This window comes from Prionailurus viverrinus, chromosome D3 (genome assembly GCF_022837055.1).
Source record: "Prionailurus viverrinus isolate Anna chromosome D3, UM_Priviv_1.0, whole genome shotgun sequence".
NCBI lineage: Eukaryota > Metazoa > Chordata > Mammalia > Carnivora > Felidae > Prionailurus > Prionailurus viverrinus.
Genome location: NC_062572.1, coordinates 37,553,380 through 37,581,366, shown reverse-complemented (window position 1 = coordinate 37,581,366; position 27,987 = coordinate 37,553,380). Strand labels below are relative to the sequence as shown.

The 27,987-nt window shown below is 39.5% G+C and overlaps 1 protein-coding gene across 5 annotated transcripts in view; it reads left to right on the top strand.

Annotated features, from left to right (window-relative positions):
* PTPRM (protein tyrosine phosphatase receptor type M) overlaps positions 1–27,987 on the top strand; it is a 797,090-nt gene that overhangs the window by 324,117 nt on the left and 444,986 nt on the right. For all 5 annotated transcript variants that reach the window (XM_047827576.1, XM_047827574.1, XM_047827573.1 and 2 more), the window contains exons 4-5: positions 2,658–2,736; positions 23,612–23,727. In XM_047827576.1, the coding sequence (XP_047683532.1) occupies positions 2,658–2,736; positions 23,612–23,727 (195 nt within the window). The remainder of the gene's footprint in view (positions 1–2,657; positions 2,737–23,611; positions 23,728–27,987) is intronic.

Here is a 27,987-nt window from a genome sequence, read left to right as displayed (position 1 = left end):
CCATTCTACTTCCTGTCTACTTCCAGGTAACTCGTACGTGGGATCTTACGGTATCTGTCCTTCTGCGGCCGACTCATTTCACCTCCATAATGTTCTCCAGGTTTCTCCGTGTCATAACATGTACAGGAATTTCCTTCATTTGTAGGATTGAGTAATACTCCATCGTATGTATTTACCCCGTTTTGCTTATCCATTCATCTGTCAATGGATACTTGGTGGCTTCCATGTTTTAGCTATTGGAAATAAAGCTGCTATGAGCTGTACAGTTATTTATAATGTTTATTTTTGAGAGAGAAAGAGCACACGTTTGAGTGGGGGAGGGGCAGAGAGGGAGCTTGGGGGGAGAGAGAGAGAGAGAGAGAGGGAGAGGGAGGGAGAGAGAGGGAGGCAGGGAGGGAGGGAGGGAGACAGAGGATCCGAAGCAGGCTCTGCACTGACAGCACAGAGCCTGATGTAGGGCTCAAACTCATGAGCTGTGAGATCATGACCCGAGCTGAAGTTGGACACAGGCGCCCCTGAACTATATACAGTTTTATTGCCTAAGTAGGTTTCTGCATCTGCCACCACAGTGAAGACCTTAAAGGTCACAACATCACAGGGATTACTCACATTGTCCTTTTGTAACGACTCTCCCATCCCTTCTCCCACCATCCCTCAGCCCTGGCAACCACTAATCTGCCCTCCCTTCAAAAACTTTTACCTTACACAATGTCACATACATGGACTCATCAGCATTATTAGATTCCTCCAAGTTTTGGGTGCATCAGTAGTTATTTCCTTGTTATTGTTGAGTAGTATTCCATGCTGTGGATGTACCACTGTCTGTTTTATCATGTACCATTTGACTGCATCTGGGCTGTGTCCAGTTTTTGGTTACTATGAATAAAGCTTCTCATTTTGTATTGGTTTTTATGAGAATGAAAATTTTAATTTTTCCAAGAAGTGCAGTTACTGGGATGTTTTAAGACTTAGCATATGTACCTTTCATGAGCCACGGTTTCTTTGCTGATGCAGGTATGTGTAAATGGAGGTTTAAGTGATGTCATGTGGACCTTTTTAATCAGAGGCTGACAACAGACAACTTTAAACAATCGTAGTAAGAACATCGATAGCTTCTTACCAGTTCTTTCTTTCTCCTTGAGCCTCAATTTCTCTGAAGTGGTTCTACCATCTCAAAAATGTCATTCGTTCTGAAAACTTAACAGCATGTTGCCCTTCTGTTCTTGCCTCACCTTTCCCACAATCAAAAAGTTGCCAAAGACCTCTTGGTTTGACTACTATAGAGATTTTTATATCATTGTCCTCTTAATTCATACCTCTGCCATCTGAATTTCAGTGGGTGTAACCTCCTAATGGTGTTATTTTTGATGCTTATTTATTTATTTTTGAGAGGGGGGAGGGAGGAGGACAGAGAGAGAGGGGAAAAGAATCCCAAGCAGGTTCTGTGCTGTCAGTGCAGAGCCTGATGTGGGGCCCGATCCCACGGACTGTGAGATCATCACCTGAGCCGAAATGGATGCTTAACTGACTGAGCCACCCAGGGGCCCAAGCATCGATATTATTAATATAGTGTCTTCTTTTGAATCTCTGCTCTGTGAGTGGAGCTTCTGTAACCCAGTCACAGCTCATCTTTATAGCTATAGGTCCCAATGCTCCTCTTCATGGTTCTGGTCATGTCCAGCTCAGGGCCTTTGCACATACCCTGGAAGAAGCCTTACTGTCTTTCTTCACTCATATTCAGATCTTAGCTGAAGTGCTACCTCCTCATGGGAGGTCCTCTTGGTACATGTTACTCTAAAACCCTGTACTTTTTTTTTTCACAGCACTTACAGTGGTTTTTTCATTTTAGATGTATAAAACCTAGGGCCCCACACGGTTCAGTGTAGTCATAGAATCCCCTCAAAGGAGTTGACCAGAAAATGTGTTATCTTAAAGCAATTTAAATCTTTAAAAAAAATTTTTTTTAATGTTTATTTTTGAGACAGAGAGAGAGCATGAACGGGGGAGGGTCAGAGAGAAAGGGAGACACAGAATCTGAAACAGGCTCCAGTCTCTGAGCTGTCAGCCCAGAGCCCGAAGTGGGGCTTGAACTCACAGACCGCGAGATCATGACCTGAGCCGAAGTCGGACGCTCAACGGACTGAGCCACCCAGGCGCCCCAAAGCAATTTAAATCTTAACATTGTCTCTGGTAAATGATTTTAAGCCTCTGTCTTCTAAACATCGGCTCTTAACCGTGGTATTACCTCCCTTACGAGGTGAATCCTTGATGTGGGATGCTGTCTGTCCCATCCCTTCTCAATAACCCCCCTGAAAACTGGGTTTGTGTCTTATTTATCTTTGTCATCTTAGAACCTGAAATGTTGACTGGCAGATATTAGGTGCTTCACTAATATTTGTTGGAAGCATGGGTGGATGGATAGATGAATGGATGGATGGATGGATGGAAGGAAGGAAGGAAGGAAGGAAGGAAGGAAGGAAGGAAAAGAAAGAAAATAAAGAAAGAGAGAAAGAATGGAAGAAGGAAGGAAGGAAGGAAAGAAAGAAAGAAAGAAAGAAAGAAAGAAAGACAGACAGACTATGTGTCTTATGTGTCAGCACACTTGGTAAAACTCTGACCAAATGTGTGAATAATATATATCTTGCTTAATTTTCCAGGTGATTTTTGAAGTGATAACTTCTGGACATCAAGGCTACCTCGCTATTGATGAAGTGAAGGTGTTAGGACATCCATGTAGTAAGTTGCCTCAACTCTTGCACATTTGGGTTCAACGTTGGGGACACTTTTATGCTCCAGATTAAGAGAAGACACTAAAACCTGAGGAGACGTGATGCGAAACGAGTTCCCCGACAAGTCTTTAGGCATTGCTTTGCCAGCCCAGACGTCCAAAAACATCCATTTTGTGTGTCATTCATTGTATCTAAGCGCCTCTGAAATGACGATCAGGACTGGAGGCTAATGGGCCACTTTGGTCGACTCAGACATCCTTGCAAAGATTTTTAGATTTCCCTTTTAAACGGTAGCACAAGGTTAAACATTGAGAATCTGTGCATTTTGTTTCTATGTCTAGTGTATTACTCGTATACTTTTAAACAATATGGCTCCAAAAAGGCCTGGGACCCGTCAAATGCAAGAAATCTACCTAAACCATTTGGGGACCCCAGAAATAGTCTGGTCCTCATCTTTTAAAAATTAATACTTTAAAAAAGTCCCATGGGTGACAAACACACACTTTTCCTTTTACCACTCAGTATGAACAGCTATTAACAGGCTGTCATATTTATGTCTGAACTGTTGTCCTTAAATCAATAAAATATGGCACATAGCCAGTCCCGTTTCTCCCTTGTCTCTCCTTGGGGGGAGGGGGGTGTCACAGGGACGAGCTGCTGCCCCCTCCATCTCTAAGGTTCATATTCCACCAGCAGGAGAAACAGATGTAGCTGATTGAAGCAGAAAAGCTTTGCAAAGAAAGGGAATTGGTGGCAAATAGAATCACGGGGAACATGGATCTAGGCTCCAGGAGTGGGTAGAGATTCAAAGGGAGGCTCTGTAGCCAGAGCCATGCTGGCACCTATGTCTAAGGGGCCATCCATGGGGGTAAGGGTGCTGCAACCTGCTCTCTGACCGTTGCCACCTGCCTCAACATTTGTCACTGTCTCTACACCTTTCTCCCCTCAGCCTTGGTCTCAAAACCGTGAGTGGGACTGTCAAAGTTGGCCAGCTAGATCATGTGCTCATTCCCTTGCTGGAAATCAGGGTCATCTAGGAAAGCACACTGTGGCTTTTTCACCTTCTATCCTGGGGGTCAGGCCAAGACTCCTACGAAGAAACCTACAATGGAGACTTTTCCACCCCCAGATGAGTGGTTTCAGAGCTGAGGATCCAAAATGCTGAAAACCTCTGTGTGTGTGCATGCATGTGGGTGTGCTTTTTCCCACAGTCAGTGTGTAGTTTATACAAAGTAAGAAAGTAATGTTTGCCCTTTTGTAAATTCTAATGAATAGTATCCAACCATATACTGTATTTTTCCCCCACTTAGCATTATGTTCTTTAGGTGAACCTGTGATACTCTATCAGATGAATATACTGCGCTCTGTTTTTCTGTTTTTCCATGAACATTTAGTTTCTTTGCTCCCGTTTTTTTTCTCCGACAAACATGGCTGCAGTGAAGATCCATGTATGTGCCACTGGGTACAATGTGCAAGAGCCTTGGTAGGATACATTCTTAGAAGCAGAATTCCTGGAATGTAGAATAGAAACACTTTTAGTTTTACTCGATGCTGCCAAATTGCTATGAAAAGTCTGCACCAGTTTATATTCCCACCAGCAGTGCATGGGAGTTTTATTTTCCCTCTGTCCTTGCCCAAAATTGATCTTGTCAGACTTTAAATCTTTTGGCTATGTGAGGGATGGCAGCCTGCTTTATTTTTAGGGTCTCCCCAGCATTAAAGAGAGACTGGCTGGTTCATACATTCCTGGATTTCTGCTGATGGTCCTTACCCAAACTCATGAGAAAATGGTTATATCTACAATGACATTAAAGATATAAACACTTGCAGGAGTGTCTCTGCTTTTATTGCGTGGATTGAAGAGATCATGAGATCATTCCCTGTAGTAGTTACAGAGAGCCCTTCATGGTTGTTATCTGATGAGGGTATCGGAACACAGTCATCTGATTTCATCCGGAGGGATTTGCTCTCTCTGAGATCTTTATCCTGGTGCTCAGAGCATGCCACAACACCAGAGTTCAAACACTGCAGTCACGTCGTTCCTTACTGAAGCAGACATTACTTTTGTGACACATTGCATTTGCCTTTCTTCCATCAGCAAGATTGGTGAGTTCAAGAAGAATTTCCCCACCCCCCCATTTTTTTTTCTGAAAAGGCAGGAAAACGAATGATGCTGTACCTGATTGGAACAGCAGGGAAAATTTAGGAAGTGGAATATAATTACCTGAGTTGGAACTTAGCCAGATCCATGGAGTAATAGCCTTGGGCTTAGAAAAATGCCATGGGATCTTCTAATGTGCACAATTGATCCTGTCTCAGATTCACCTCTTACCAGGAGGTTAAAGAAAGTACAGTAATGCTGCACACCTACTATGTGCTGAGCACTCCCTGTCACTCAGGGCAAACTTCACCCAAAGGCAGATGTTATTGCTGCCCTGTTGCAGGTGCAGTGGATGAGGCCAAGTTTGCAGGGGTCTGTCTTGTTCTATCTTGGGGTTTGTTCTACATTTGGCCATTGGCCAGCAAAAAGCTCCCATTCTGCAGAAAACGAATCACTCACTGTCTTCAGTCAGATAGAAAGTCTCAATGCTTGTCCTCCTATCAGAACCTTCCCCAAATGTGTTTCCTGCAGTTTTGTTCATTCCTTCCGAGCCCAGGTGCCTGTAGTCGTAGAAATGGTGTTTATGGTCTCGCCTTTGGAGAATACTGGTGCTAATACCTAATTGGCTTTGCAAACTGCTCTTAAGAGACACAGAACTGCAAAATGGGCTCTGTACCAAGGTGATGTATGGTACAACAGCATTTTGAACTGTAAGTTTAAATGGTTTTGATGATGACCCTTCTGTAGTTATTTTTTCCTGAATCTCTAGGTTTATGGGGAAAACATGCAAATAAAGATTTTAAAGAAGGCAATAGTTTGGTCTTAAAATGTAAAGCTTTGCAGATAATATTTTAAGGGCTTTCCTATCAAGATTTCTAAATAATAATCAATTTTTTGAAATCGTGGTGGTCATTAGATTTAAATCACAAAGGAGCATAAATATTTCATATCCAAAATTATGCTTTCCAAAGAGATGCAAAACTGCTGAACTTTATTTATTTACTTCACTCTAAAGGCTCCTGTTTGGATTCATATAGGTTTATGAGTAGGCATTTCAACATTTTTTAAAAGTACTTGTTCTGTTAAGAGTATACAGTTGCTCATAAAATTGATTTTAATGTAGTGACAATAAAATGCAGGCTCAGCATGAAATGTGGATATGGCTGTGCAGAATCAGCAGCTCGATGGCTTAAGACCACTTCTAATGAACACAGATAATTTTTGTATTTGGTATTCACGCTAAAAATATATTTCGAATTTGGTTCAATAATCCTGGTAGGAGCACCTATCAGCTTCATAATGTTGTCTCCTGTTTTTAAGTAAGTTATAAGCTCTGCATGTCTGGGTATTTCTGTTATTACCTTGTAGTGCCCGTATATATTTTTATGCCTTTACGAGCCATGCTGCATTTTAACAGGTTTATTGAGATATATTTCACCTGTCCTACAATTCATCTGCTTAAAGTGTATGTTCAGTGTTTTTAGTAAATCCACAGAGTTGTGTAACCATCACCACAATCAATTTTAGGGTATTTTCATCACCCAGAAAGAAACCCTGCACCCACTGTTAAGTCAGTCTCCATTTTCCTTGGCCTCTACCCCCAGCCCTAGGCAGTTACTAATCTACTTTCTGTCTCTATAGATTTGCTTGCTTTCCTGTATTTCATTTAAGTGGAATCATACAATGCATGGTCTTTTTTGTCTGGCTTCTTTCACTTAGCACAACATTTCATGGTGCCTGTGTGTTACAGAACATTTCAGTACTTCTCCTTCTTAAAGCTGAGAAACTTTCCATTGTATGACATACCGTATGTTCTGTACCTATTCCCCAACGGAGGCACATTCGACTTTCTAATTTTGGGCTATTGGGAATAATACCGTGGCAAACATTTCTGTTACAGGCTTTTCAATTCTTTTGGCTATATATTTAAGACGAGGATTACTGGGTCATGTAATAACTCTATGGTTAGCATTGTGGATAACAGTGAAATTGTTTATCAAATTGGCTGCACCATTTTACAGTCCGAGGAGCAGTGAATTCTTGCCAATATCTGTTATTTGTGTTTTATTTTTCACCCTGGTGACTTTGGGGTGATAATTCTTTATGGTTTTGATTCTTTAATGGCTAATCTTGTTAAGCATCTTTTTGGGTGTTTATTGGCCACTTACATACCTTTTTAAAGAAATGACAACTTAGATTCTTTGCCATGTCTAATTGACTTCTGTATCTTTTTTCTTATTGAGAAATAATGGAGATACATTACTATAAAAGTTTAAGGAATCAGCATGGTGGTTTGGTTTACATATATCATCACATGATTACCATAATAAGTTTGGTTAACATCCATCATTTCATATAAATACAAAAAGAAGAAAGAAAAAAAAACCCAATATTTCCTCCTTGTGATGAGAACTCTCAGGATCTACTCTTTTAACAACTTTGCTGTCTCACACAGTGTGTATTCCTGTTGTCCATTACATTCCAAGTACTTACCTATAACTGGAAGTCTGTGCCTTTTGAACACCTTGCTCCATTTCCCTCTGATCTCCTTTCCCATGAGTTTGTTTTCTTGTTTTTGTTTTAGATTCCGCATGTAAGTGAAATCACAAGGTATTTGTCTTTCTCTGTCTGACCTATTTCACTTAGCATAATGCCCTTGGGGTCCATCTGTGTTGTTGCAAATGAGGAATTTCCTTGTTTTTTTGGTTTTTTTTTTAATGGCTGAATAGCACTCTATTGTACATATATTCTACACCTTCAATTGATAAATACTCAAGTTGTTTCCATGTCATGGCTGTTGTAAAGAAAACTGCTCTGAACGTGGAGGTGCAGATGCCTTTTCCATTAGTGTTTTCAGTACCTTTGGATAAACTGGTAGAAGTGAGAATCTGGATCATGTGAGAGTTCTATTTTTAATTTTTTGAGGATCTTCCATACTGTTTTCCACAGTGGCTGCTCCAGTTCACAGTCCCATCAGCAGTGCACAAGGGTTTCCTTTTCCCCAGATCCTCCCCAGTATTTGTTATCTTTTACCTTTTTGATGATGGTCATTCTAACAGGTGTGAGGTGATACCTCATTATGGTTTTAATTTGCATTTCCCCAATGGCTAATGATGATGAGCATCTTTTCATGTACCTGTTGACCTTCAATATGTCTTTTTTGGAGAAATGTCTATTCAGGTCCTTAGCCCATTTTTTAATTAGGTGGGTTTTTTTTTTTTTTGGTTTTGGTTTTTTTTTTTGCTCTTAAGTTATATGAAGTTTTTATATATTTAGGATATTAAACCCTTGTCAGATAGATGGTTTACACACATATTTCCCATTCTACAAGTTTCTCATTTCACTTTGTTGATAGTTTATTTTGCTGTGCGGAAGATTTTAGTTTGATATAGACCCACTTGTTAACTTTTTATTCTTTTACCTGTACTTCGGGAGTCATATTTGAGAAATTATTACCAAGACCCATGCCGAGGAGCTGTATTCCTTTGTTTCCTTCCAGGAGTTTCATGGTTTCATCTCACATTTCAGTCTTTAACCCATTTCAAGTTAATTTTTGTGAGTGGTGTAAGATATGGGTCCAATTTCATTCTTTTACATATGAATATCCACTTATCCCAGCTCCATTTGTTGAAAAGACTGTCTTTTCTTCATTGAGTTGAAAAGACTGTCTTTTTTTCCATTGAGTATGCTTGACTTCCTTTGTAAAAATTAGTTGATTGTGTATGCTGGGGTATTTTTCTGGGCTCTTGATTCTGTTCCATTGGTCTGTTTGTCCATTTCTATGCCAGTATCATGCTGTTTTGATGACTATGGTTCATAGTTTAGCTTGAAATCAGGAAATGTGGTGCCTCTTGCTTTGTTCTTCTTTCTCAGGATTTCTTTGGATATTCAGGGTCCTTTGTGATTCCATAAATCTTTTAGGAGTGTTTTTTCTACTCCTGTAAAAGATGCCATTGGAATCTCAGTAGGGATTGCGTTGAATCTATAGATGACTGTTGGTAGTATTGGCATTTTAAAAATATTAATTCTTTCAGTCCATGTACATGAAATTTCCATTTGTTTGTGTCTTTTTTTTAATGTTTCTTTATTTTTGAGAGAGACAGAGACAGAATGAGAATGGGTTAGGGGCAGAGACAGAGGGAGACACAGAATCTGAAGCAGGCTCCAGGCTCTGAGCTGTCAGCACAGATCTCGACGCGGGGCTCGAACTCATGAGCTGTGAGATCATGACCTGAGCCGAAGTCAGACTGAGCTACCCAGGCACCTCTATTTGTGTCTTTTAAGTTTTTTTTTAATCAATGTTTTGTTTTCAGCACATAGATCTTTTACCTCCCTAGCTAAATTTATTCCCAAGTATTGATGCTATCATAAATGAGATTGATCGCTTTATTTATTTTTTAGAAATTTGCTGTCAGTACATGGAAGTTCTGCTCATCTTTATATGTTTATTTTGTAATCTGGGACTTTACAGAATTCTTTGATTAGATATAATAGTTTTCTGGTTGAGTTTTTAGATTTTTTTCTATATAAGATTATGTTACCTGCAAACAGAGGTAATTTTGTTTCTTTCTTTCCAATTCTGATAACTTCTATTTATTTTTCTTGTCTGACTGCCCTAGCTAGGACTTCTAGAACAATGTTGAATAGGAGTGGCAAAAGTGACAACCTTGTCTTGTTCTGATTTTAGAGGAAAAGCTTTCAACATTTTACTATTCAGTATGGTAGTATATGTGGATTTGTCATTTGTGACTTTTACTGTGCTATGTTCCTTCTGTGTATAATTTGTTCATAGTTTTTATCATGGATGGATACTGGATTTTGTGCAGTGCTTTATCTGCATCTCTTGAGATGGTTATATGATTCTTTCTTTTCATTCTATTAATGTGATACATTAATGTGGTACAATCATTGATTTGCCTATGTTGAACCATCCTTGCATCCCAGGAATAAATTCTGCTTGATCGTGACGCCTGATCCTTTTAATGTGCTGCTGAATTGGTTTGCTAGTATTTTATTGAGGATTTTTACATCTATATTCATCAGGAATATGGGCCTACTTTGTTTTGTTTGTTTGTTTGTTTGTTACTAGTGTTATTTTCTAGTTTCAGTATCAGAATAATGCTGGACTCATAAAATGAGTTTGGGAGTATTTCTTCCTCTTCAATTTTGTGGAAGAGTTTGAGAAGGATTGATGCTAATTCTTCTTTAAATGTTTGGCAAAATTCACTGGTGAAGTCATCTGGTCCTGTTACTGGGTTGGGGGATTTTTTTGATTACTGATTCATCTCCTTACTCATAATTGGTCTATTCAGATTTTCTATTTCTTCCTGACTTTCTCTCGATAAGCTGTCTAAGAATTTTTCAGTTTCTTAAAAGTTATTTGGTTTGTTGGCAGGTAGTTGCTCTTACTAGCCTCCTAAGACCCTTCGAATTTCTACCATATCAGTTATAAGGTCTCCTATTTCATTTATAATTTGTTGATTTGGGTCTTCCTCCCGCCCCCCCCGCCCCACCTTGGTTAGTCTACCTAAGGGTTTGTCAATTTTATATTTTGAAAGAAGCTGCTCTTAGTTTAGCTAATCTTTTCTAATGTTTTCTGTCCTTTACTTCTACTCTAATCTTTGTTATTTCCGTTTTTCTCCTAACTTTGGGCTCAGTTTGTTCTTTTTTAGTTCTTTAAGATGTAGAGTTAGGTTGTATATTTAGGATCTTTATTGCATCTTAATGTAGGTATTTATTGCTGTGAACTTTCCTCTTAGAATGACTTTTGCTGCATCCCACAAGTTCTGGTATTTTGTGTTTACCTTTTTGTCTAAAGAAACTTTTTTTTTCTTCTTTAATGTCTTCTTTGGTCCATTTGTTATTTAGGAGAGAGTCGTTTAATTTCCACGTGTTCATAAATTTTCCAGTTTTCCTCTTGTTATTGATCTCGAATTTCATGTTTTTGTGGTCAGAAAGATTTTTGGCACCATTTCAGTCTTCTTAAATTTGCTAAGACTTGTTTTGTGGCCAACTATATGGTCTCTCCTAGAAAGTATTCCGTGTGTGCTTGGGAAGAATGTGCATTCTGCTGTTGTTGGCTAGAGTTTTTTATATGTGTTCGTTAGGTCCATTTGGTCTAGAGTGTCGTTCAAGTCTGCCGTTGGGTGCTTCACCACTATGTATGTAAATTGTATCTTCTTGATGTGTTAGACCCCTTTGTCATTACATAATGACTTTCTTTGTCTCTTTTTACCATTTTTAGTTTAAAGTCTATTTTGTCTAAGTATAGCCACCTCTGCTGCATTTTTGTTTTGTTTTTGTTTTTGTTTTTGTTTTTGTTTTTGTTTTTGTGGTTGCCATTTCGTTGAAATGTCTTTTTCCATCCCCTCACTCTCAGCCTATGTGTGTCTTTAAGGCTAAGGTGCATCTCTTGGAGGCAGCACATTGTTGGTTCTTTCTTTCTTTCTTTCTTTCTTTCTTTCTTTCTTTCTTCGGATGTTCTGTGTCTTTTGAGCCATTTACATATAAAGTAACTATGGATAGGAAAGGACTCACTATTTCCTTTTTGTTAATGTCTTTCTGGTTGTAGATCCATTGTTCTTTTTTTCTGATTTTGGTGTCTTGTGTGTGTGTGTGTGTGTGTGTGTGTGTGTGTGTTGATGTTTTTGGTTTCAGTATATTTTGACTTCTTTATCTTGTTCTTTCATGAAACTGCTAACATTTTTTTCTATATAATTCCCATGAGGCTTACATAAACTATCTTAAACTTATAACACCCTATTTTATATTGATAACAACTTAACTTTAATGGAATTTTGAAACTTTACACTTTTACTTCTCCTCCCCCTCACATTTTAGGTTATTGTTGTTACAATTTATATATTTTTATATCGTGTAACTAATAAAAGATCATTCTATTTACAGTTGTTTTTACTATGTTCATTTTTTCATAACTTTTAGAGTTGTAAGTGAATTATGTACTACTATTACCATATTGCAGAATCTAACAATGAGTATAAATTTACCATTATCAGTGAGATTTACTCTACCATTTATGTTTTTATGATGTTAATTAGCCTTTTTTCACTTCCATTCAAAGAACACCCTTTCGCATTTCTTTTTCTTTTCTTTTCTTTTTTTTATTACAGTATAGTTGACATACAATGGTGTGTTAGTTTCAGGTGTACAACATAGTGATTTGATAATTCTGTACATTATGTAGTGCTCACAGTAAGGCGTAGTTACCATCTGTAGCCATACAAAATTATTTAAAAATATTATTGATGATATTCCTAATGCTGTACTTTTCATTCCTATGAGTTTATTTTTTCATTGCTATGATTTTATTTTATAACTGCAAGTTTGTACCTCTTAATCTATTTCACCCATCCCCCCACTCTCCTTTAGCAACCACCAGTTTGTTTTCTGTATTTATGAGTCTGTTTCTATTTTGTATGTTTATTTATTTATTTGTTTTGGTTTTTTTGATTCCACATAATATGTGAAATCATATGGAATTTGTATTTTTTTTTTGTCTGACTTATTTCACTTAGCATAATACTCTATGTACCAATGTGTATTGTCACAGATGGCAATATTTCATTTTTTTATGTCTGAGTAATAATTCTGTTCCATTATGGAATAGAACATTTTCTTTATCCATTCATCTACCTATAGACACTTACTTTGCTTCCATATCTTGGCTATTGTAAATAATGGTACAGTAAACATAAGGTGCCTCTATCTTTACAGATTTATGTTTTTGTTTTCTTTAGGTCAATACCCAACAGTGACATTACTGGATTTTATGGTATTTCTGTTTTAATTTTTGAGGAAACTCCATACTTCTTCCCATAATGTCTCCACCAATTAACATTCCCAACAATAATGCACAAGGGTTGCCTTTCCTCCACATCCTTGCCAACCCTTGTTATTTTTTGTCTTATTGATACTAGCCATTCTGACTGATGTGAGATAGTATCTCACTGTGGTTTTGATTTGTGTTTCCCTGATGATGAGTTATGTTGAACATATTTTCATGTGTTTGTTGGCCATCTGTATGTCTTCTATGAAAAATGCTTATTCAGGTCCTCTGCCTATTTTTAAATCAGATTATTAGTTTTGTTTTGTTTTGTTTTGTTTTGTTTTGTTTTGTTTTGTTTTGGTGTTGAGTTGTATGACTTTCTTACATATTTTGAATACAACCCTTATTCGATATAATGTTTTCAAATATCTTCTTTCATTTAGTAGGTTAACTTTTAGTTCTTTTGGTGGTCTCCTTTGCTGTACAAAAGTTTTTTAGTTTGATGTGGTCCATTTGGTATTATTGTGAGGTAGTTCTGGTGATAATGAACTCTCCCAGCTTTTTGTTGTTCAGGGAAGTCTTTTATCCCTCCTTCATTTCTGAAGGACAGCTTCACCAGGCATAGAATTCTGGATTGGCGGTTATTTTCTTTCAATATTTTAAGTATATCAACCATGCTCTTTTGGCCTCAAAAGTTCATGTTGAGAAATCATCCACTAGTCTTATGGGGGTTTCCTTGTATGTGACTTCTGACTTTTCTCTTGCTGTTCTTAATGTTTTTAATTGTTTTTTAATCTTTACAGTAAGTTTTAATAGGTCTTGGTGTAGCCTATTTGAGTTCAACCTATTTGGTATCTCTTGGACTTCATGCATCTAAATGTTTTTTTTCTTATCCCGGGTTTGGGAAGTTGACAGCCATTACTGCTTTAAATACACTTTCTGGGGGCGCCTGGGTGGCGCAGTCGGTTAAGCGTCCGACTTCAGCCAGGTCACGATCTCCCGGTCCAGGAGTTCGAGCCCCGCATCAGGCTCTGGGCTGATGGCTCAGAGCCTGGAGCCTGTTTCCGATTCTGTGTCTCCCTCTCTCTCTCTGCCCCTCCCCCGTTCATGCTCTCTCTCTCTCTGTCCGAAAAAAAATAAATAAAAAACGTTGAAAAAAAAATAAAAAAAAAATAAATACACTTTCTGTCTCTTTCTCCTTTCTTTCCCTTCTAAAATTCCCATGATGTGAATATTGTTTTTTTTCATTGTGCCCTATAAGCCCTGTAGCTTTCTTCACTTTTTTTCCCCCTCTAATTGTGTAATTTCAATGTCCTACTCTATAGGTCACTTATTTCTAATGTATGGTAGAATCTACTTTATAAGGAAGCTCCTGTCCTCTGGTATAGGGAGGGTACCTATCACAGTAGAATTTTATGGCCTATTTCAGGGGCAAAGGGTGTGGGAAGATCAGAGTGATCTCTTTACTACTGCCATTTTCATATACTCTTTCATCTTAAAATATCAATATGCCATTTCATGAACTCTGTCATCCATTAGATTATCATGTGGTTTTGTCTTTTATTTGGTTGGTAGGGTGCCTTATACTGATTGATTTTTGGATGTTATATCAACCTAGAATTCCTAGGTTAAATCTCACTTGGTTATGGTGTATGGTCTTTTTTATATGTTGTCATATAACACATTAAGTGCAAAGTGATTTGCATATATGATACCTTGAATTCTAAATTCTAAAAATTACACAGAATTGTGCTCCATTATTTTTCTTCCAATTCAAAAACATAATAATATAATGAAAAAAATTGAAAACAAAAACCCACCTGCCATGTATTACGTGAAGTGAATATAATGAACCTAGGACAGTGCTGCACATTCTAAGAGACCAATGAAAGTTAGCTGTTATTATCGTTCCTGTTTTTAGGCACTGCATCCTGATGGGCCCACTAGAATACGTTAGCTGCAGATTAAATGTTAAAATCATTGATTTCTTACAATTTATCAATGTCTGTCTTAAAACTAAAAGAAGAAAAATGTTTGCAGAATGTACTGTTTTCCAGTGTGGGCAGTACCATTCTGTTCTTAGCACTAGCTTCCTTGTTTGAGGACAAGTACACAGAGAAAGGAGCTGACTACTTTGGCATTTTGGGAATGCCTCCAGTTCATTTCAACCTATGTCATTACATTAAAATGCAAATGAAAATAAAAAAGGGTTAGGACCCAGTCCTCTTTTGCCCCACTTCAGTTTGCACTTTGATCTCGCAAATTACCGTTCTTTGATTTTGTTGTTAGCATTTTGGTGCAGACTTTGAAGGATCAATAATATGAAACATCTACAAAAAGAGTTGCATCTTGGTCAGTAATTTCTGGCTTTGAGATCAAAGGCTGATTTGAAGTCAATTAATACATGAAAACCTCTGTTCTTTTAAAAACTGCTTTCTTAATAATAAGCAACAGAATATGGCAGAGATGAGAAAATAGGAGAGTTGTAGTAAAACTCCTGTTTGATATTCATGGAAGATATTTCGTTTCTAGAAATCCTGCAGATTTTAGAAGAAAGCTGGCATAGCATTTTGAAAGGGTATCCGGGAGACGAATGGGCCTATAAATTTGGAGAGAGAGAGAATTTTTCTTTTTGAATATGGGATGCATTGAAAATTTCTACTCTAATGGTGCTATACCTGGTGTTACAATTAAGATAGTTTGGCAGGATTCAGAGCATACAGCTCAGCATGGGAGCAAAACTTTTCTGGCTGCAGAGACTTTTTTTCTTGGGATCTTTTCCAGTTTCCAGTGGTAGATTAGTTATTTTAAACAGTAATGAACATTTGTGAGGGTACCAGGCACACAGAATACCTTCCTGGCATCATCTTGTTTAATCTTTTCCCCATCCTTATGTAATAGGTACTTTTTAAAAATAAAATCCCTGTTTTAAAAATTATATATATATATATATGTATATACACACGTGTGTGTGTGTGTGTGTGTGTGTGTGTGTGTGTGTCCATTAAGGCTTGGGTTGAGGAACTTTTGCTTCTGTTCAGAGGTAATAAGGGGCTAAAATAATGATGCTTGAATGCTTGAACACACATGGCATAAATCCAAATCTTAAGAAAGATTGGCCTTCCCAATCGAAAACAGTTCTAGAATTCCTATCACTGGACAGGGAGAATCCAGACATCTTAAAACTTTGGAAATATTATATAGGCCTTTAACATTTATTGAAAAAATTAAAAATGCCATTATTAGAAATTTTGACTTTCATGTTCTTGGAAGAACTGATCTGGAAAATAGAATTCCACAGTTCCTTTGTCTTGTGCACCCTGTTGGATGAGTTACTATCTTCCACTTAGGTCAATTAATTATGTTTAATCTGAGAAGGATAAGTTTCTTATAAAAGTGTTTATGCTTAATGAGTTTGCATGCGTTCATCTGGTTTCCATTTGAGTTGTGGCTTTTATTATCTTAGCCAGATTATTTTTTCTGGCAGTCCTTTTCTCAACCAAGCAATGCTCTTTCCCAAACTAAGGACAGTCAACCCATTCCAGAGAAGGGCCCTCCCAAAATACAGTTTGGACAGAGGCATAAATTCCTTGGACTTTTAACCTTACCATGTGAGTAATACGCACTGGCAGTCTTTCAGAAAGCTGTTTTGAAGACCAAAACAATTCTAAAGGAAAAGTGATAACCTTTGATCCAAAGATCATATCTTTGGCCCCCAAATTAAAAATGTAAGTTATACCCTAACAAACAGCCCACTGGAGGCAGTAAGTATTAGCAGATTGTATTGATAAATGAGTTTTTCTGTGTTTTTTGTTTTTGATGCAGTTAGCCATTGCTGGAAACAGGGCCCTTAGGAAAGTAGGTTTCCAAGTGTGGACTTCCAGTGGATGAACAGATCAATGGTAGAACTAGTGACAGTTGTGATGTTCAGATTATTGTTATGAAGTTAACTGATAGAGCTCATAAGTTTCATAAGTTCATAAGTTTCTCAAGACAGATTACAGAAACTAACACTTAGTATTTTTGAGGGGGCGGCGAAAAGAGCACTTTTGTGTACCCTCCTGGTAGAGATGCAAATTGTTATATGCTTTAAGGAAAGCGGTTTGGCAACTTGTGTCAAAAGCCTTTTTAAACTGCATTTCTTTTGTCTTATTAAATTCAGTTTCTAAAAATTTATGCGAAGGGAGAAACAGAAAGTATATATGATGATTTAATTATGAAAAGTTTTATCTTGGCATTATGTATAGGAAACCAAAATGTTCAACAGTACAGGATGATCCAGAAAGCTTTTGTCTGTCTGGGCCGTATGTATCAGGACTTCTCAGCCTTGACCATATTGACCTTGTGGTCAATATTGACCTTTTTTGTGGGGGTTGTTTTGTGCATCACAGGATGTTCAACACCATCCATGGCCTCTTTTCACTAGATACCTGTAGTACCCCTACCATCTTGATCTCTGTTGTGACAAACAGAATGTCTCTGGACATTATCAGATGTTCCCTGGCGGGTGGGGGGTGGGGATTGCCCCAGTTGAGAATGATTGATGTATATCAGGCAGAATTTCAAATAGTTTTAGATGAATATTTAACAAGGGAAAATGCTGATGACATTTTGTTAATTTTTTAAGTGTATGGTTACTTCAAAAGGGGAGAAAGAGACCAATAGACCATATTAGATGGAGTTCAGTTTTCATAATGGCAAGGGGTTGTTCTGATAGTGAAATGCAAAGCCAAAGTTCCCACCAGAGACCTCAGAGCAACCCATGAATAACATAGCTGCTCATAATATGCTCCCAGGATTCTGTCAGGTGCTAGAAGCTTCCTTTTTGGTTCCAATGGAATTTTTTTTTAACTTTCATTTAACCCCCTCACCACTCCTACCCCATTTTTTAAAATTTTTTTTTAAACTTTTTTTTTTTAACGTTTATTTATTTTTGAGACAGAGAGAGACAGAGCATGAATGGGGGAGGGTCAGAGAGAGAGGGAGACACAGAATCTGAAACAGGCTCCAGGCTCTGAGCGGTCAGCACAGAGCCCGATACGGGGCTCGAACTCACGGACCGCAAGATCATGACCTGAGCCGAAGTCGGCCGCTTAACCGACTGAGCCACCCAGGCGCCCCACTCCTACCCCATTTTTAACCGTTCTCATGATTTGGCTTTTAATTTGTCTTTTTCCCCAGTGCAATAAATAATCTTTATGAACCTTCCTGAATTCACTCTTAGCCTGGGTCAATCAGTTTCCAGCCTTCCTCAGATTGCCCAGGCTTTGGGTCAATATGCTATATGTCTCCTCAACAAGTTACTGGACACGTTACATTAAAAAAACAAAAACAAAAACAAAACACTAGTGTGCAGAAATGCATGCATATTTTAAAAGTTGCTTCTTAGAGATAAATTTATGTATGATTAAAAAATTAAATACTTCTCTATTTTTAATATTTATTGTCCAAAATATTTCCTAAAAGTGAGAAATAAGTTATTTAAATCACAAATCATAGGAAGAAATTGAATCGATTGCCAATATATTGGACATTCTTTAAATATATTAGCCGTATTAGGAGGCAGAATATGTAAATTAAGTTGGTCCAGGTTAGGTGTTTTTGGAGGCCATTCAGATTTGGGGAAGAATGAGTTATATTATTTCTCAGGCAGTTTGGAAACATATTATGTGTTTAAAAAAGGAAAAAGAAAACTGTATGATATCCCACCCTTGGTGTTCCAAAAGAACTCTCCTGCCATGCTAAATAAGGAATAAAATTCAAAATTTCAAGATTTGAAATTCATTCGCTGAAAATTATTTTAGTTCATGGGAAACCTACTCTTCAAACTAAATGTATATTCAAACTGAGTGTATTTTATCTTTCCCCTTGCACCGCTCAGAAGGTATAGAAGCCTTTGAAGGGCTGAAAATCTGTAATGATTATAGCAGGAAGAGAAACGTTACTATGTGAAAGAGACTCTTCCTTGCATTTCTACATCTGTAGGAGGGAAAGTGGGTGGTGGTGGGTGCCTGGGTAGCTCAATCGGTTAAGCGTCTGACTTCAGCTTAGATCATAATCTCACGGCTTGTTAGTTCGAGCCCCGCATCAGGTTCTGTGCAGATGGCTCAGAGCCTGGAGCCTGCTTCAGATTCCGTCTCCCTCTCTTTCTGCCTCTCCCCTGCTTGCTGTCTATCTCTCTTTCTCTCTCAAAAATAAATAAAACAAGAAAAAATTTTTTTTAAAAAGTGGGCCGTGGGCTCTGTTGGTCCCACACACCTTGACTGGCCCTTCTGGTTGAGAAATTGCAGTGCACTCACTTGTAGTGCATAAGAAAAACCAGAGAGATTTGGAGAAATTTGGAGGCATTGGGGAGTGGGGAGGGACAAAAAGGAGAGAGGAAGGAGTCGTAGGTAGGGTGCAGGGTAAGAATCCAAGGTCTAGGACATATATGAGTAACACGTGGAGATTTTGCAATGGACATTTTAAATGTTTACTTTTTAGTAGCTTACCCATGCAAGGATATACCAGTGATGGTACTCAAAATGCTTCGCAGACTTTCAGGACAGGCTTGAAACTGATCCTAGGCTTAACCAAGGGGGTGGGGGGTAAAACTACAGAAGAGCAGTTCAGGTGTAGTATCCCTTTAATGCAAGTTATCGTGAAAGATGGCGACACACTCAAAAACCTTGTCTTAGGGACCCAACTTACCATAGTGGCCTGCAGCAAAAGGTGAGCGGAGTAGGAGACCATGAGAGGGACAGGAGAGGGCAATATTAGTGAGACGTCCTGCTATCTGAATGTGCAACATAATCTGTCTTTAACAATCCACAGGAATATGAAAGTGGGGGTGCTCAGTGTATGTGGGAGCCAGCTTAGGAGATTTTCTCAAAGGAGCCATCACAGTTCTAAATTATCCTTCGTAAAGGCATGCCCACAAGAAAGGAAGCAGACAGAGTAAGCCCCACACTGGTGGGGCATGTAGGCATCAGAGATTTGAAAAGGGGCATGTCAGCTGACTGAACAATTCCAGTGAGAGGAGGGATCAAATAGGAAGAGGAGAGAGGCCAAAACCAAAACTGGACAAAAGAACTTCCAGCCCAAGAGGCACCTTCCAAACAAGGAAGCCTGGGATTCTAACCCAGGTTCAGGGAGTATACTCATTCTAAATATGATTCAAACCATAAGCCTTTTTACAGTTTATCCATGGACGCAAGAGTTGTTGTCTCCAAAGAGGGCGCAGCAGATGCAGCCCTCATACCCAAAATATCCAAGGACAAAGAAAACAAGGTCCCCGTTGCTGCAGGTGAAGCGCTACTAGGGCAATGGGGGAAGAGGTTACCATGGCGGCTCTAAGACGCCAGTCGCAAATGGGGTGCCCAGTCTATCTCCCTCTCTGCCCAGCCAACTGCAAACTCTGTCTCCACATATGGCTCCCACACTAGCCAGCTCATACCATGTTCTGTCAGTCTCAGTGTTAGAAAACTCTTCTTTACTCTTAGGGAGCATGGCTGTCCGGAGTTTCTGCATACTGGGTCCATCTCATAAAATCGGAAGTCAGCTATCATTCTCAATTGCCCCTACTTCTCCTGTGACCCAGTTTTTCAGTCACTGGACTGAAGGTTCTGATTTAAAACACACACACACACACACACACACACACACACACACACACACACACACAATCTGTTCCTAGGACAATAGTTCCCTGTAGTATTTCTTAGCCTCTGTGCACACGTGGCCTGTGAGTTTTCATGTTGGTGTGACCCCATCAGTGGATCTGGCTCCAACACTCAGCTGACCGAGGAGGAGTACATGGCTGTTGTTGTTTTCCTTGGTGTGGATGCCCTCTGTCTGGGGTGTGGTCAGGTTTGACTCTGGAGGGGCCTGCCTGCCCTTGTGGGGGCACCCAATTAACTGGAGTGGCTCCCAGGCTCCCCAAAATGGAGAACTTTTCTTTGTGGCTAACAGGAGTGTAGCTCAGTGATCTGGTCACAGGTTCCTCGTTTTGAAAAGCCTCACGTTAACTCCATCGGAGCAGGGGGCACCTACCAGTACATATGCTCGGAAAAGGGGAGTGAGCAGAGTTCTAAATCTGAGACAAATCGACATTTAGAGTAGAGCCCAAAGAAGAATGAACAAAGGAAAAAGCTCAAGGAAAGGGTTTTGAAAGTAGAATTTTGAAAGTTTTTTGAGGAAGTTTTGAAAAAAAATCACTGTGGCCGAAAGCATTTTCCCTTGGGAGACGAGTCAGGAAGAGGAAGGAAAGAAGGCTGTTGGGCCTCTTAGGGGCCTGCTGATAAACTGAGGAGAGCAGTTTCTATAGACAGGCCAAGGCTGTGTGACTGGCAGACCCCTTGAACAAAGGGCTCCACCAACGTCTCAGGAAGGTTGACAGGAAATGGATCTAACAGCTCCCTCAGGAGCCAGCAGGGCAGGGCAGTTGTGTGTGTGTGTGTGTGTGTGTGTGTGTGTGTGTGTGTGTGTGTGTCATTAAAGGCTGCAAAGCATAACCCTTTCCGATGAGCTACCTTCGAAACCCTGTGAAGTAGCTAAAATCTGCTCTACACACACCAGCGAACAGAAGAGTTACTACTTCCATATTTTTCTTCTTTTTTTCGAATGCTTTGTATGTGGTGTAGTTTGATGTCCATGTAGCTAGGGGCAATGTGCTTAGAATTATTTTACAGGCGAAAAACAGTTCAAAAAGTTTCCAGGTGAGGACAGATGTACCATAATGGATGTGTTGTGTTGGCTTCGAAGTAGAATATTCCATTTGCTTATATGATTTCTTGACAAGCAAAGAGCTTTCTGGCTTTCAATGTAGTCCTATTAATTTAGTCAGATCTCAAATTCTTAATGATCCCTGTTAATATTGGGAACCGCTAATGTAGGTAAATCGAAAATAATATTGTTACAATTTTGTGTAGCAAAGTTTGTTCGTTTGTGTCAGAGGTGAGGTTGGGAGAGAATTCTACAGAAGTTGAAATCGCAAGTAAATAATTTTATTTTATGTTTGTATGTTTTAAAGTTTATTTATTTTGAGAGAAAGAGAGAGAGAAAATAGGGGAGGGGCAGAGAGGAAGGGAGAGAGAACCCCTAACAGGTTCCATGCTGTCAGCGCCGTGCCTGACACGGGGCTCAAACTCATGAACTGTGAGATCGTGACTGAGCTGATCGTGACAGAGTTGCGCGCTTAACTGACTGAGCCACCCTGGCGCCCCACACGTAAACAATTTTAAAGAATGTAAATTCAGTTTCACTGAATAATACAAACTCAATTTAAATAATATGAAAGAAGCCAACGTGTCAACAGTGAGGCAGGGAGGCACTCTTAGTGGGAGAGCATGGGGGACGCAGACGCAGGTGGGAGGCTCGCAGAGGCAGTGCCATAGTGGGCTGTGCATGGGCTTTGGAACTGTTTGCTCTCTGGTTCTGACACTCGGTAGGCAAGTACCCATGAGATCTCCCATCTGCAAGATGGAAAAGAATACCTACCTCACGGAACGCTTGTGCATATTCCGTGGGAAATGTTCTGGTCCGTGATGCTCAAAACATGTTACCTTTTTCCATTTGCTAAAACCAAAGTTCTTTCAGCTTTTTGGGAACAGAGACTAGGAGAGAAATTTGTCTTAGGGACTTTTTACAGAGGTCTTTAAAAACCATGGCATCGTGTTATTCTTGGCCAAGGATAATTTAAGGTAGTGAAAAATAGGTCAGAGGACGTTAAATTAATGTATTTGTATTAGAAACAATGGCCCATGGTTATACTGCTCTTTTAGAAGTTATTTAGGACATTTTGCATGCTAAGCAGCATGAATGCAGTTTTCGAATTACTGGTGGCCTCCACATTAGTAAAATGGGCTTTTTCCTTGTGCGTTATTGATATTAAAATGCATTTCTCTTTGTTCTTGAGTAGTAACCCACTTCCATTCTTAATTTTGTTCTGCACAGGCTAATATTAGTGCTAGTTTATCACGTTTGGGCTCTCAGTAGTGGGGCACGACTCTTTGAATGTGTCTAGACATGGCCTAAAGACACATTGACCATGGGAAAAAGCTGGCATAATAAGTTTATTCTGGTTATTGTCCAGAATATTTATCCATCCCTCCCAGAAATACCAGCATCCTGTTCTCTTCCTTTTCTACCCCCTAACCTCCCCCTTCCCAGACCCTTGCTTTTATACTGTCATTGCTGTGATAAGAGACTTTTTCCTAACAAAAATAGAAGATACCATAAAATGCAATTCCTGGCCTGTCATTGCAGTTCCTTAACACATGCGTTCAGTGTGTTGCAGAAATTTGGTCTGGGCTTCTCAGATCAAATAGAATTATCCTTTATTCAGAGGGCTGTCCCCCATGGACACCGTATGAGACTTGACGTTGTTTAGCATTTGGAATCATTCTTTTCTCTTGAATTGGGAGTAAGAATCAGCAGAAACTGCTGTGCTGTGGCAGTCCCAAATTAATTCCACAGAGTCCGTCTATGGGGATAGTATTTTTGGTAGTTGGGAAGTATTACATAGGGAATACTGCATACCAATTAGTTGTATTAAAATATATATTACGCACAGCTTTGTACTCGGCTCAAAAAGTTTCCTTGACAACATCATTTAACTTCTTACTGTTCTTTTCATGTTGCTAGTATAAATATCTAATATGTTTTTGTTCAAATCATCAACTAGGCTTCAGTGTAATCTTTATTAATACAGATTTGTTATTACAAGAAGACTGCTGAGTTATGATAATTTGCACAGCAGGAACAATAAAATATCCTCTGTCTTCTTGGTTCTATCCCAGAATGCTTGGCTTCTCTGTTCTTTCAGAGCACACCAAAACCTTCCATGATACCCTTTACAATCATAATGAAATCTCAAAAGCATTCTTATAAGCAAAAGCCATATTTTTTCAAGGGTAAACAAAATGGGAAGGCCCAAAATTGCAAATAGATTCAAAAAGTCACAGATAAGTTACAAATGTCCTCTTTTAATGCCTTTAATTCTCTCTGTTCATGTAGCCCGAACTCCCCACTTCCTGCGGATTCAGAACGTGGAAGTCAATGCCGGCCAGTTTGCCACCTTCCAGTGCAGTGCCATCGGCCGGACTGTGGCGGGCGACAGGCTCTGGTTGCAGGTATGGTAACTCTCTGTCTCCTCCAGAGGCAGGAGTACACGCCCCCTGGGAAGGGGCCCGGGGGTCTGGGTCAGTGTCACGTTGCTGATAGAAGGTTGATGCCCTGAGTTGTCTCTGTTCCTTTCCTTCTTTATTAATAAGTTATCAGATTACTAAGAATTCTAGATAACCGAACTGTTCTTCGCAGACCTTTAAAACATTTTTCTGTTTTTTTTTCCCTTCGCTTCTGCTTAGCCATCTTGCTTTGAAGATCTGGTTGTCAAAGTACTTTCAGAGCAGGATATTAAAGTACCAGATATAGAGCTCTTCCCTACCCTTCCTCTGGAGAAATACCCAGAGCATCACTTACATGTGCGAGTGCACACACACACTTGTAGGCCTTTTTATAATTTGAATTTCCACAAGGGGAAAAGCCTCAGCTTAGAAATTAACAACATATCTTCTACTTTTAAGTGTTTAAGCATACGTTTTTAGCGTAGTCATAACTTGTGTGTCTTGTTTTCCAGTCCTTCAAACTCCCCCATACATACTTTGCGTGGCAGATAGTTTCATGGATTTGTCCACGGTCGTGGGAATTCTGAGAGAATGCGTGGGATTAAGTGACTTGTCCCCTCTAACCAGAATGCCACCCGCTTCTTTAGGCTCTGAGTTTGATTCCCTTAACCTGTGGCATTCTCCAATTTCATTCTTGTTTCTTCCTTTTATGCACTGATCTGCAGGATGCTCACTCTTTACCGGGACTAGTGTTGATTCCCGCCCACCCCTCTTTCCTTATGGATCCTGTAGTTGACTTTGTTTTGGTTTGATTAATTATATACTTATTTTAGTTTGCTGCTGAGCTAACTTCATGATTTAACCCCTTTGTGTATCTGTTCCATTCCATCATGGCTTCCACTTCATGCATGCCGACCTTTCCTCTGTGCGTATGACCTCTCCTCCTCTCTTCCCTCTTCTTCAGTGTCACAGTGACTGTGCCATGTCACGTTTGCATGACACTCTATAACTTTGAAATCCCTCTTACCTTTTTGTCATCACAAGTGGAATAAATGGTCGTTTTTATTCCTCCACTTCTGGGGAAAATGGAAGATGGCCAAATGTCCTCTCCCCGTATTCAACAACATGGTGACAACTGGGGAATACGTTCTGGAGGATTCTTCAATAGTCTTGGACCCTCTGCATGATTCCTCACCCTTCTACCGTGATGTCATTGTTTTCTCATCTGCTACTCTCCCTGCGAGAACATCCCTGGCCAGGAAGTAGGAATGTAAGCAGAGGACTGAGATTGCATGCACCAAATTCATCTTTACCATTTTCTTCTCTCTAAAAGTTTGTACTCGCTACTGTAAGAGATGTTGCAGCCCATGAGAACTGTGCTCAACCCTGATCATCAATCAGTATTCGACTTTGCTTCTTCCTTTATATCCCACTTCCCAGTTCTTTTAGAATCTTGATGTGAGAGACTGAAAATTATTTTTCTTAGTTAGCGGTTGTTTGGTATTTAACTCCATCAAGATGGTCTGTGTATGGTAATTGATGAGACAGACATTTTTAATTGGCATTTTCCACAATGCATTAGCTGGCTCCTAAAAACGACACTATCCTGTCATCTTTGATTAATCTCTAGAAATCTTAATTTTTCATGGAAAATAGTTTGGGGCTCCTGATATTTGTGTTAATGTTACTTCAGAGAACACAATATAAAATCTAAGCTCTGGCCTCAACAGAGTCTTAGATATTCCTAAGAATTTACAGGTACATTGAGGATACAATTTACTTTTTTTGTTTTTGCAAATGTCCTGGGTTTGGGATGCCCTTGGTTCAACTTCAGCATTGCCTTGGGCATTGGGGATCTGTAACTACTTTCTTCTACAGAGTGGGAGACTTTTTAAAAGAGAATCTGTCACATAATAGGGAGAGAGCTAGCTGTTGTTTTGAAAAACAGGTCTAAATGCAGCGTCTGAGCCCTCACTCCATGAGAGTCACATGGGGAGTTTTTAAAAACTTCCTGATCTACATCAGGATTCTGATTTAATTGGTCTGCGGTAGGGCCCTGCATTTGGGGCTCCCCAGGTGATTCCAGTGTGTGCCCGGGGTTGACGATCACCAGTCTGAAGCAAAGCGCAACACATGTTCCAAATTAGGAAAGAAAAAGCCAAAACCTAATGTTGTATAACTGGTATCTGTATTCAGTCGCCTCGAGCTGACTGTCATGTTGAATTTCCCATGTCCCCAGACTCTTGTTTTTGTTCTATTAAATTTGATCATTAGTGTTGATAAATTGTTTTTACAATCCATCCACTAATGCCTTCCATCATCTGTTACCCAGTCTTTCCTTGCCCTTCTTGGCATCGGTGACCACCTGTTGCCCTGCGGCTTTCCACATGGTCATGCCCTAAAGGGCATGATACACACAGAGGTGTTGTGACTTTGAAATTTCTCAGTGAATCTTAGTCTCTCCTGGACACGGCATGCTATTTGGTTTGTGAATCTTTGTGATGTGAGAATAATTTTACTGCTGAATGATTTATTTCCTCTGGTTGCATAGGCATCTTGTAGGGAGGTGTTTACTTTATTAATAACTGAGGAAGTAAGACCGGTGTCCTTCACTTGCAAGAATGGTTTCTGTTAAACTGTATTTGTGTAGAGTGGCTTCCAGCGGTAAGGAGGATTTACAGCACGTGACGGTTTCACGGAGCCCTCCTGCCCTCCTCTTGCCCATGCCCTGGCCTTTGCCTCGGGTCATTCAGTAGAAGTTGTGGGGAGAAGCAAACCTGGAATCATGGACCAGGTCTTTCTAGTCTAGAGGTACGAATATGGGCATGTCTTCATTACCCCATTGCTATAACAGTTTCAAAAATGCTTGTCTGCATACAAAGTCACTCACATCCTCAAAGAAACGCTGAGATCCAGGCAGAAAAATGAATGAGAAAAATATTTTTAGCTCTTTTCTCCTGTAATTTGAATCTTCTCAATGGTAAGTCAAGGTTTTGAACTGAATAATACATTTTTCACTGGGGAACATTGATATTTTGGAGTATAATCATTTGTAATAATTTGGTTTACTTGTATTACCATATTTTGAGTTCTACCACAGGCATTTGCATAGAATTTCATCCCTGTATCCCATGGTCTTCGACTTCTTTTATAGATGGGTTTGGGGTACAGGATTGTGCAGGGTCACCAAAGTAAGTGGCATGGCTGGGGCTAGTACCTCTGTTTCTTTTACCTCACCGATGCTTGATTCCACCATGCTATGCCATCTTCCCATATCCCAGTGCTAGGTGAATAGGTAATATGTACTTAGCACCCTGTTGGAAGATTTTGGATGTGACTGACCTTGCACGATTAACATCAGGGAGCCACCGTGACCTCCCCCCCGCCCAAAATGCATATGTATTACACGTCCATATCGATCCACCTCTATGAAAAATGGCCAGTGGCTTGATTGTTTAAAATACAGATTAAATATGATCACTGTCAGAGCCTTTCACAAAAACACGGTACACATAAATCTGATGATGACACTAATGAAGAAATGTTTATGGTTAACAGATGTGTCCCATCTGCTTACATTTTCTCCCATCTCAACTGTGGGCTACAGGTTATTGTCATCATAGAATTGGGTGTTCTAGAATACAGAATAGCAAAGTAAAGCACAGTTCACACGCATCAATTAGTATAGAAGCAAAAGACTTCCTACTTTCCAGACAATGAACAGTAGGAAGACCGCATCTACAAAACTGTTTTTTTTTTTTTTGTACTTCAAAAGTGATGTGCAGTGCATTTGTCGAAGATGCTTGCTATATGCTATCAGATACAGCAATCTATGCATACAGCAGGGACTGTAACTGTGGGAGATACTCAGATGAAATGTATGTGTAAAATCATTCAAGCACCCAAACACGACAGTATTGCCCGTTACTATCAACATTCTGATCACTGCGGAGCCTACCATTTGAACATATCGTGGAGTATATGTAGATATAGAATACAGAGAAGAGAAAATGGGATTTTATATGTTCTCTTTTTAAGTTTATTTATTTATTTAGAGAGAGCGAGAGCACGCGTGCACAAGCAGGGGAGGGGCAGAGAAAGAGGGGGACAGAGAATAGCAAGCAGGGTCTGACAGCAGGGAGCCCAACGTGAGCCGTGAGATCATGACCTGAGCTGAAATCAAGAGCTTGCTGCTCAACCAAATGAGCCACCCAGGTGCCCCTAGATGTTCTTCTGTTTTACTTGCATGTTATGCTGACAGGCAAT